The 12,448-nt window shown below is 43.4% G+C and overlaps 1 protein-coding gene across 1 annotated transcript in view; it reads right to left on the reverse strand.

Moving 5' to 3' along the window:
• Nucleotides 1–12,448, reverse strand: part of mRpL47 (mitochondrial ribosomal protein L47) — a 43,722-nt gene that overhangs the window by 28,129 nt on the left and 3,145 nt on the right. Inside the window, exon 3 of the mRNA XM_075686487.1 lies at nucleotides 7,609–7,669. Coding sequence (XP_075542602.1) covers nucleotides 7,609–7,669 — 61 coding nt within the window. The remainder of the gene's footprint in view (nucleotides 1–7,608; nucleotides 7,670–12,448) is intronic.

Consider the following 12,448-nt stretch of genomic DNA (forward strand, 5'->3'; position numbering starts at 1 on the left):
GAGCACGCAGGAAGCAAAGTTAGTTAAACAAGTGAACACAACCAGCAGCCGGATGGACGAAGGCAGTTGGGAAGGGCACTGTCCTCCTCGCCATTATAGCTTTCTCACAACAGTTCTGCCATCCCCATATGTTGATATTTTTCACGCTACCCAGTTATAACAATGAAATTTTAATAGCTCTCAATTAGTGTTGTAAGTAGGTTCGACTGTATATCTTGAAAACTGCAAGCGGCAGAAAGCCTGCTGAAATGGCGGCTGTCTACATGACGCTGCTCAAGTGATTAGTCACCGATATTATGAAGCAGTGTTGACCAGTCACAGCATGAGGCTGCATTGATTGAGCATTAGGCAGCATACCGCAGATATGTCCCACTGTAGATGTGAATGTAAAACTAGTGTGTGGGTGGTGCTCAATAAGAACAAAAGATAAAAAATAACTGGACGGTCATAAGCAGTGTGTCGGAACAAAACAAAAACAATAAACGAAAAAGAACAATCTTTTTTTTTTTTTTTTACTGCAACAAAAACGTAACTGAAATGTTATTATTTTGCTTTGGATTGAAACCGAAATATCTTTTTATTCAGTTCAAGGGGAAATTCAGCAATTCGAAACAACCAATGTCAGGCAACGTCAGCATTAGCTCGTACCTCGGGCAGGGATAGTGCAAGCTATATGCGGTCGAGTGCTCCACTAATCTAAGCCTGCCATTCGGTGAAACATAGGAAAACCTAGGGCTTGCACACTGAAGAGCTTATGTTTTTTTTTTTTTTCTACAGGTACAATGCTGTTGTTAGCGTAGTTTTATCACTTGTTAATGCTCATTTAAGTTCATTATACTAGAACAGCGGTCTCACATTTTGGTGAGTACATTCAATGACGTGCTGCTTCTGAGATCATGCTCAGTGCCTTGACACAATGCAATTAGCATGATCTCAGAATTCAGAATTCACTTAGTGAGAAAAATAAATACTATGTTTTTATCGTTACTCTGCTTTGAAGATGTTTGCATGCGAGCCATGAATTAAAATCGTTATGAACCGTTACAGATATATATATATTTTTTTTTTCATTCCAGAGCAGAACCGAAACAGTACTTTTTTCAGTGGAACAAACCTTAAAGGGCCCCACCAGGTCTGACCATTTTGAGCTAACAAGCGCAGAGCATACATTGCACGATAACAATCGTGTCTGCAAAGTATTACTTCGCTAAGCGCTGAAAAAAGATTTGAAATTTCTAACCGAACGCGATTTTTCCATCTCCTCGCGGCCGCCGCACTCCAAGCCAGACGGTGACGTAGTCGTGTCCGTAGTGTGACGTCACTCGTGGTGACATGCGACTTCGAGAATTCTTCAAGACAACATCTGTTATTTGTGCGATCTGTTGCTTGAATTGACAAATTAAAATTTAGAGAAATAAAAAAACACACAAACGTCATCGTAGTTTTTATTTTATTTTTTTCCCACTAAAGCAAGAGAGATGTACTTCCGCTTCGCCTGCTTGTTCCCACAGTCGTGCGGTCACCGAAACTATGTCATTTTCTACCGTGTTCCAGTGCGTGATCATGCTCTGCGATACGCTTGTTCTGCCTCACTATTCGTGTAGCACTGAATTATACTGCTAGTCATGTTTCCTTGTGCACAGAGTGCAAAATCCTGCACTGCGCAAACGAGACAACAGCTCGCGCACGACGCCGTTGGCAGACGTGCGTAGTGCCAAAAAAAAAATATGCGAGGAGAAAAAAAATGAAGGCGGGGGTCTGTGATGTATGTGTCGCGCGATCCTTGAGGTCCGGTATGGGAGAACGCAGGGAAGGAATTTCGCTTGTGTAGGCTAGACGGGGCAAGTGAAGAGAGCGTCTTCCTTGGCAGTGGAGCCCGCCTGCTGAAATCATGGGTTCGCGGCACTGAAATATTTCTATCTCGGCTATTAATGAGCCAATTTGAAAACTTTTGAGAGAACACTCCCTAGAGGACACGTAACAACTTCCAGCGTATAACCAAAATTTGTTATGGGGCCTGGTGAGGGGACCTCTAAACCTGAACGAAAAGGATTTTGTTCCGACACCATGGTTATAAGTTTGTACAGTAAAACCTCGTTAAACCGTACCCGCCTAAACAGTAGTTCAGTTTTAAAAGCAGTAAAGTCAAATCCCTGACTCAGCGGCCATTGAACATAATGTGTTTTGTATCCGCATAGCATAGCTTATTGTATACGCATCGTTTAACATGTAGTGTTTCCACTTTTCGTTGCGCAAACACGGCTGTGCGTCGTCGCCATCGGGTGGCCCGGCAGAACAACAAGCCTCAGAGATCGGAACAATGACCTCCAAGCACTCTGTGCGTCTGCATGTGAAGATGCATCAACATCGACATCATTTCGGCGATGTACCAGAGAGCGTTATGGTGTCATGCAAGCGAGGACTCGTATCATGCCGAAGCTCGGATAAAGAAGACGCCAGATGCTCAGCACAGAAGAAAAATTAGACATCATTCATGCTATCAAACGTGACACGAAGAAGTTGGTGCTGGCACACGACAGGGATCTGCTGTTGATTTCGGTGTGTGGCATTTGGAATGCGAAGAAGTTACTCGGCAGCACTGCTGTGACCGAGAAGAGATGTTGGCTACGTGGTTAGACTTTTCGCCATCGTTGCCTCTGTTGTTGCCGAAGTGTTGGCTAGCGACAGTGATGAGGACAACACGGAAAGCGACAGAACGGGCGTTTCAGGCCTGACAGTGCCAGAAGCTGCGCATTACGTCAGCCTCATGAATGCAATCGTCACGACGAGAACAGCACACCACAATGAAAAAGGCGCCCTGCAACTTCTGCAGCGCTACCACACACATGCACTGAGAATACGTAACGCCAATGAAGAATCTGCCGTGCCAGTGTTTGCCGAGAAAAGGGGGCTGGCTGAAAAGCTGCCTCGCAGCTTCAGTAAGTTTGAGGCCGCTGTCGTCGCTGCTAGGCCGCCGCGGCATCAAACGAAAATAACACTTTTGTCGTGCGAAGTGAACAAATGCTGCATTTTTTTCCCCTTCCATCACACTCTCTCAGAGTTCTGTTTTTGAAAGGTAAGTGGTCCATCTCATGCTATTTCGGTTAAACAGTACTACCGTTTAGTACATACTTTTTCCGAGCTCCGGCCAACTATGGTTTAAAGAGGTTTCACTATAATGCGATTGTTTAAGCATTCACTGCAGTGAGGGCTAGGCATTTTTCTCCTGGTCTCAAGCTCGCTGCATCAGTTGGAGGTCTGAAGGTCCTGCTTCCTCCATTACGTCTCAGTGTAAATGATGTTTTACATACAGCGTTGTCATTTAAACTACTATGCTCCTCTCCAATGCTCGAGTGCTTGCCGACTTTCTAAGCATACACTGGCATAGCCGGGTGTGTAGGAGCATGCCAAGGAAGGCATAGCCACCGTTTTCATGCCGTCATCATCATACAGTCCTCGCCTTGCTTGTCATACCGACATCATGGTGTCATTGTACTCATTCTATCATCCTTCTTGCTTCATCATCCTGCTCTCGTCATGCCGTCGTCGCCATTCCAGAGTCATAACCAACTCTCGTCACGCTGTTGTCGTACAATCATTATCATTTCAGAACTGTCATCCCACTGTAATCATAATGTTACCATTAAACTGTGATCATGCTGCTGTCATCATGCCATTGTTGTCATGTCGTCGTCACACCTTTGTTGTTCCATTGACGTCATTCTTCCTTCGTCGTTCTATTGTAACCATGCTATCAACATTCAATTGTGATCATGCCATCGTCATCATACCATCACCGTCATATTGTCATGCATTCATTCAGTGTCACGCTGTCGTCATTATACAGTCACCGGCACTCTCAACACCATGACCATGACCCAACAAAACTTCTATGACACTAATGCGAGCACAATCAGTATGTTTCACCACCCCAGATTCATGAAGGGCAACACCATCTGGTGACGTTACAAGGTGCCAAGTTTTGCATCACATCACTGAGCATTTCTATCTAATTGGTTTTTTGGCATGTCTTTCGCCTCTCTCAAATGTTACTCTCACTGCAGACGGCCCGAACGACACAAAATTGAGCAACAAGCCAAGAAGAGCTAGCACTTTGAATGGTTGTGCCGATGATTTGCAAGTTTCCAAAGGTGGTGCTATTTTGAAAGAAGCAATGCTTGTTCTTTGTGGAAGGAGTGTGTTCTAAAGAATGTGCAATTTCTCTAACTCTTCATTGAGGATTGATGTTCTTGCACGTCGGGACATCAGTTTCAAGCCCCTCACTGATTACTGAAGAACACTGTTGTCTTTCTGGAAGCATAGATTCAGTTGTCAAAAAGCAATTAAAGGCACTCTTAAATGCAGGAAGGAATAGCACACACTGAAATGAACATTGAGCTGGTTACAAATGTGCAGCTTAACTGGTGTTTCTTTCACAGCAACAAAAGTAATGACCATATCAATTTGTTTTATTAATCAGAACTTGGCCTGTCATTGTTGTAGCCATGTGATGCACCGAACAGATATTACTTCTTCCAAAACAGCACCAACTTCTAAGACTTGCATATAGCCAACTCGTCTTTTTCTCTTTTATTCTTATTGCACAATGCCCCCTTGCTTGCAGTGTTATTTCACATCCAGCTCGTGACAGTTCTGCGACATACTGCCTAGTGCATCGAAAATCAACGCATCCGTGCACCGTGACCGAGCAACACTGCTCCATGCTTTCGATGAGGAATCACTTGAGCTGTGCCTTGCACATGCTGCCCACACATGCTGGCTTTCCATCACTGATTGGCATCACTGAAATACATCTGCCGAGGGCATGGCTGTGCACACTCCTCAGCCCCAAAGTTTCAGTTCTGAGTGGACACAGAGTCCTAATTCAATGTGCTACAACTGCTAGGCAAATTTTCAGTATCTTGAAGCTGACTTGACACGTAGAGACAACATGTTTTAATTTTTCTATTACGATGAGCTGTCTAATAGTTAGAAAGTAAGGTGCTTTAATTAACTAGCCCCTTACTTGCCACAATGCACCCATTCTTTGCTGTCCACCACCACTTACACCAGGGCTATGAAGAAATCATACTTCTATCTAAAAAAAAACCTATTTTTAAATCACACTTATATGGCTTTACTGAGATACCCGATATGTTCCTACATGCTATGCTTGGCTCACCGTGCACTTCATGTTAAGAAACTGAAAAGCCTCCTTGGTTTGTAATAATCAACTCTTATTATTATTATTATTATTATTATTATTATTATTATTATTATATCAAGAAATCGCTCCTTCTCTTAACTTTAGCTGTCATAACTTGGTCTGTCTACTGCATGCAAAAATGCTAAAGTAATTGTAGAAATGACATTAAACATTATTTCTCAGAGAAAGAACATCTTCATCAAAAACATTTTGGCAAGGTCCAATAGCATTGTTTTTACAATATACTATATTATGCTCAATATGAGTTGCAATATGCGAGTCATGGCCACAGCCACACTCTTGAGAAAAAAACTAGAGAGGGTTTTGCCATTCCAGAAATGCGCATACCCCCATGATGCTTTAAGCTGTCAGTTTTCTTCGTGAAATTATAATACAGTGGCCCACAGAGCAGCTGCAAGTTCTTAGCCCACAGCACACCGTGCTTCGTCATGGTGCACACTGCCCTAGCTCCATAACTGTTCTTATTGTTTTGTTCTTTTAATCCACAATGGAGCAATAGCTATTCAGCGGGCCAGTGTATTATCACTCTGTGAAGAAAGCAGACAACAGAAAGCAGGGGGCATGAGCATGATTCAAATGGCAACAACCCCTCCACTATTTTTATCCATAACTTGCGTGTTGCAGCTCATACTGAGCACTATAATACACCCATGATAAACAAAGTTTTCATCATGCCTGTGGCTAACTTCTGCAAACTGTATTGCACTTTCAATAACTGAGGGTTCTGATAACCCTGAAAGTGTTGAACAAAGTCGTAACTCTTGAGAAGTGCTGCATCATACTGAAAACTAACTGTTTTGCACTTTTTCTTTTCTCAAGGCATAGCCCAAATTACTTAGACACCCCCCACCCCTGCCCCCCCACAATAACTGTAAAAAAGGCCAGCCATTTTTCAGTGGTCTGATTCAGCAGGCTCAGCTGATCTCTGGCCTCCTACAACCAGCTGTCGCGATTTCACTAAGCAGTGATTGATGAGACACTCTGCACTCTGACATGTGCAGTTGTATGAAAACATCTAATCAGAGCATCACCGTCTGCTGTTTCGAAAACAAAATTCCATGCACATGTTTCCTTATGAGACTGAACGGTCTGAAAAGCCTGCATACCTACCTCTACTACTCAAGTGCACACACTGTGAGGTTCATTCTCTGCAATACTGACTGTTTTATCAAGTGATACAATGTGCATAAAATGTGCTGCTTTACAAGTCACAACACAGTGGGTGGAGATGAAGGTATGAACACACCTTCTTGCACTCAATGCCTGTTGTCGGCTTTCCTTAGCAAACCCATAGTTTCACTGCGAGTTAAGATTTCCTTGCAAGAGCATTCTTGGACGTTCTCAAAGCACCAATCAATACAACTATAGTTCACATATTCATTTGCAAACAAATTTCGGTGATGAGAAGTTAAACACAAGCTGCACCAGCCAGGCAAAACTTGGTTACCTTAATATTCAAACATGAGGCTCTCAAGGAAAAAGAAACACCAGGCAAGTCACTAGCAGCTTCTGCAGAAAAAGATTTAATGGTTTTCATGGCCTTGCAAGTCCCCTATTTTCTTTCTTTATTTTCACCAAGTGAAGGAAATTTCTGGTGGTGTCTTTACAAGCTGCGCATTTCATGGAAATTCCTGCGTTGTTTGTTTGCTACTCGCTCAATGGTGCACTGCAGGCAGGACCCACGATGTTGTAGGTGACACTTGGGTGTCTGCTACAGTGAAACTGGCTGCTCCGAGAATTAGGGCACAGAGAATTCCATTTCAATTTTCAGCCCTTTTTGTGGCTTACATTGGGACGTTATTTTGTAGACACGGTTGTCGCCAAGCTATCTCCTCACCAGACCTGCTTCTCTACAATGCCCTAGCCTGTAAAGAGGCCCTTAAACCTAAACCAATGCCCTCCTCCAAGTGTGTAGCAAAAATTGCCTCCTTCTGCACCCCGCCCGCCAATTCTTCCTACACCCTCTGCTAAATTTGCAGCCCCACATTATTCAAACAAAAAAAAATATTTGCTACACTTCAAGCCTATGAAATGCATGAACTCTGAGCAGCACACAAATAGTACTGAATTTACTACATTGTCTCAACGCTCCCCAAACACATGTGAAAATGAAATGATGGAGTTTTCATGCTACACAAAAAATAACAGCAATTGTAAAAAAGAAGTCTCTAGTTTTCACTAGCAGATCAAAAAGCATCAGCTGTCCTTGTGGACAAAACGTTAAGCAAATGTGGTAATTATTATTAGAAATTTCTTGCTCGCCTCAGCATTTTTTTTTACTATCACAAAACATAACTGGTTCATGGTGCGTAAATTAATAGAGTCCTATTATACAGTAAATGTTAAAAAGGTATAACTAGACTGCACGGAATGCCACACACCAAAGCTTGTGAAGGTCCGAGTTGCTTTTGATCCGAAGCTCATCCTTGCTCCAGGGCTTTCCTGCAGGCAAGATAGAAAAACAACTTGCAATTTGCTATCTGCTGTCAGTACAATCAATGGAAGCGGCATCAAGAAACAAACAAGTAAAAATTGATACGAACTTAAGCTTCACCTAATGCCTGGAGGTACTATAGGAACCCATGGAAATGCAAACAGTGGAGTAAGTGGATTTCGGCACAAGAAGGGTGAAGAAGGACACAGCAGTTGACAATTGGTCATTTTTGCTTGAGCCATATTCTAAACGTCGATATTTCCTGTCTTGATCCAGCAGTGCCTACACGTCGCTTTAGGCGAGACTAAACTATTCGGACAGACAAAAAATAAGTTGCCACACGTCTTTCATCTGCTCTAGCTCTTCACCATTGATGTGTATCCAAAGCTTTCCTCTCCCAGAACTGCCACACAAGCCAACAGTACCACGGTGCAGCTTTTCCCCCTGCAGGCAATTGTGAGAACCTCTATCGTGACAAATGAAAGGCCTTAGGTAGTATTAGCTGCTCCAATACAACTTGATGGCACATGCAGAAGAAGATATCTGAAAGGAATCGAATTAGAGAGTAGCACAAAGTAAGGAGTAAACGCGTGTACTTCGTTTTCAGAAAGTATACTGTTCTTTGATTGAGCCAAGTTTACTATATTATGTCGAAAATGCTATGTGGGCAGAGAAAGTTCAGCAAAGGGCGATACTAAGTCTACCTGGTGGCAGGTAATCTAGAGCGACTCCGGCAGAACTTATCTGCGGTTACAGCTTACAAGGCTTCCTTACTTCATCTGCGGAAAGAAAGAACCCATTGCTTAGTGCGATGGTTGTTTACACAACTACTCGAGGTGTGGTCTGGCAACTTCTGAAAGTGGGATCACTTGTAATGGCCTTCACTGGTTTCTCCCAACATCAACCTCAATACCTGATGTCAGGCCCGCACCCCACATTTTTCAATCTGTAACTGGCCATCACTTGGTGGAACCATAACTGTTAATTTTTGTTCAAAGGCCCCCCAAAACCACCTCCGACATCACGAACACTTTTTAAATGAACACGCACATAGCGCGCAGAAACTGCGATGAACATCTTTGGTGAATATGGCAGCACTATGCATCGCGGGTAAGCCTCAAATTCATAAAACAATCTTGTGCTCCTCTCCTAGCTCTTCCAGTCCCTTTGTTGCGGTTGCATGGTGTAATGCCAGCAGGGTCCTGTGCATAAGGTCACCAGGGTAAAAACTGTCAATTGATCGGTCAACAAGGGACAATAGCGCCAGCATAACAAGAGCTGGCTGTGTTCTGATAGCAGAGAGCTTCTCGCCCATTATGTACCACTGGTGCTTCTGTGAAGCTTCCATTCAGTCGACAACGCACAGAAGGCAATTTAAGGCAACCAATGGACTAGCCTTTCTTGTGGGTTGTCAAGAACCGTAGCTTTCGCTACGCTGCAAGGAGTTGGTGAGAGTATGCGAGGACAAGGAGAGTGCACCTGCGAGGGCAAGTAGCCAAGGCAAGAGAGAGAAACCACGGTGGCAGCAAAGCCATTCATTCAACACCAGTAAATCTGCTATTAAAGCATCATTTCAAAAAGTGCTTATGGTTGTATATTCATCTTAGACTGCTCCACAGCTGCCACATCGTAACAAATTTTCAAGGTCAAAGTGGTATAGGTGTCCTTTAATTATTATGGAGACATTTACTTGAATAACACATTTAAACATGAATGAAATCTTCGCTAGCTTATGCAAAAGTTGGTCAAAACAGGAGGGCGGGGCTGTTTAGTACTTCTGCACACAAGCTGTGCCTGATCATCATGAAGGTTTGCCCTGTGTGACCGTACTGGTGCATTGCACAAGCAAACCTTGATTGCAACTCTAGGTACAGTACGGCCGCGATAGTTTTGGTGTCCATCTAGACGCAGTACCTGCTTTAAGGCATTGCGCTCTGCCTAGGACACCGTAATGACCCATGATGATCGGTGAGCTTGGTCAAACCTGGAAAGCACACTCACACTGCGTCTATCCACCAGTGGTTCAAGGTTGTGCAATGATGCGATAGGTGCCTAGCTTACTAATAGCCTCGAAGCACAGTGTAATACCATCCATATCATGTTAATTTAGAGCAGTCAAATGGCATTCTTTATGCTGCATGGCCAACACCTGGTTCAACATAGCTTACGTCTTGAACACTCGCCACTGTAGCAGTAGAACTGCCTTCACTTTCTTCATTTTGCTGATCACCATGGCTTCCAGTGCTGCAATCGCCAATGAAAGCACTGCAAGACTGCAAAGCAGTAGCAAAGATAACTCTATCTATACTTCATTTCAGACTGTGCAGGCAATGCAGCAAGAGATATTTAAGTAGTGCGGTCATAGAAGGCTCACTCCGCGCCAGTAGGAAGCTTTGTATGCCATAAATGCTACGTAAATTACAACTACAAGTCGTCTACATAAAGTAATGCCAAATCACTTATTATTTGTGTACTTTTGTGTTGCCAGCATGCGGCATACTATGTTTTAGTTGCAATTGCAGCAGTGCACTGTGATGACTTGTCAAAGAAATGTGACCCCCGCTCGGTTGGTGGTAAATAAAGACAAATCAGCAATGCCTTTTGTTCTATAAATACATTATATTTTGCAACATAAAATTATTAAACAATGTTAAATCCCACTGCGTGATGCATCCTTATAACTTTATTTATATGTGGCGCACTTTTCTTTGGTCGCAAATGCGGAGAGTGGAGAAGTCCCTATAGCATTCATAGCATTGCCTGCTATTTATGAAACGGCGTTATAGGTATGCACTGTTCTAAAATTTTTCTTCCTTGAGCCAGTCTGACGTCAAGTGTTCACTTTCGTCACTGTTCTACCAATCTAGTTATCATTCTTTTTCATGCCCCGTGCATTTGCTTTCAGGCATGGAGCTTGGTAGTTTGTCACAGTCAATGATGGCTTGACCATAGAAATAATATAAGAATGTTCGAACCGACATCGCCAAATGAGCTGAACAGCACGAGAAACAAGATGATCACGGTAATAATAACAGTGAGTTTTTTTATTTAGAGACAAGATCATAGAACATAAATGACCTTATTCAAACTATAGGTATCAACTGCACTAAGAAAACAAACAAAAAGAGAATAACATAAAGTGAATCTGTCTCAAAAAAAGTAAACAGATCGAGGTTGCCATTATGAAACAGGAGCCACAAAGACGCGACGGCATGCTGGTTATGTACATGGTGGTGGTCCTTTATGAAAGGGAACGTGCAAGTGCATGGCTTGTGCTTTGCGGAGGCTGCTTAGAACACTAGCAAACAACAGCAAGAGGAAGCACGTCCGCGTGTGGCGCCATCTATTGGCGGCCAGAATAACCAGACACGGCTGACAGGCAAGCACCTGCTGGACTCTATTAATACATCGGCCAAACTGGCCGATGTATTAATGAACGCCTGCGGGAGCATAAGCTTTCATTGAAAAATGGATATGGTTCTAACTTGCCGCTTCATTGCAAGGCCTGTGGAAATGTGGATGAACGGGTATGTGAAGCGAGGCTTCATGATACGACAATCATGTATAAAAGTAAAGATTCTGTTGCGCGTGAATTATTGGAGGCCAACGAGATTAAGAAAAGAGGGGACAACTGTGTCAGTACCCCGTCTTTGAATATATACACGAATGAAAGCATGTCTTTAGATAAGTTTTATATTTAGATTAAGCGTGCTTCCCTTTATCTTCAGTGTTCTCGCACGTGCGCATTCACATATTCAGTGTACCTCTTTTTTTTTTGTTCTCCTCTCCTCATGGCTATATAATCAGCCACTTGTCATTTCAATAAACAGTTGCAAGTAGCGCCTTGTCCTGCCTGTATTTCTTCTTGTGTGCCGTCAATTTTGGCGCTTATTCTATCGAAAAGAATGTGAACCTGTCCTCGTTGTACATAACAATCCACCATAATGATTGTGCACATCATGCTCTTCGTGCTGTCCAGCTCATTCAATGACACTGTTTCGCGACACACTAGGCAACGACAACATTCCTAAGATCCAGCAGCCAGGGACTGCAGCAAATATTGAAACTGTGCACTGAAAAGGAGGCTGCATTGCATGAAGAACAATAGTAACCAGTTGTCAGAGCAATGATGAATGTGGTTGTGTGACATTTAGGGGTAGCGCGCTGGGATGTGTGACCTTTGCTTCTCTTTCACTGCCCTCGCCAGCGATCACAGGTGCGGAGAAAGAGAGAGTAAGGGCAAACACTTGCGATGGTTTGCCTGACACCACACATCTCACCCCCAGCTGCGGAAGCTACTGTGATCGGCATAATGATATAGGTGAAGGCCGTCCCATATCTGCCGACCTGTGAACCTTAAAATTTCAGAAATCCCGTGCATATGACAAGGAAAGGGGCGAACAGCATGCTTTTTTAATGTTCTGTGTGAACCTTCCCCAGACTTTGCCAACCAAGGCTGCTGCTGCTGTCTTGGTAAATACTAGATCACACACGGGAAGAACAGCACTCGTACAATGAATCGACTTATGTGTAGTCCCACCTGTATCACCCCTACAGCGGTGCTGGTGGCCAGCTTTGTTCACTGGGGAATCACGCAGTGAAACAACAGACAGCACCTAAATATCCTGCACTGCAGCAAATATCTTTCAAGCGTGTAGTTCCTTTATTAAGGTAAAGCTTTCTATGCCTTCTTTCTCAGTTTTACGCATCTGCTAAGTCTGCTTCTTGCTAAGTAAGCTGGGAGGGTCCTCGAGATAAGGGCTGATCGCAAAGAGCGTAAGCGGGCT

This window comes from Dermacentor variabilis, chromosome 3, assembly GCF_050947875.1.
Source record: "Dermacentor variabilis isolate Ectoservices chromosome 3, ASM5094787v1, whole genome shotgun sequence".
NCBI lineage: Eukaryota > Metazoa > Arthropoda > Arachnida > Ixodida > Ixodidae > Dermacentor > Dermacentor variabilis.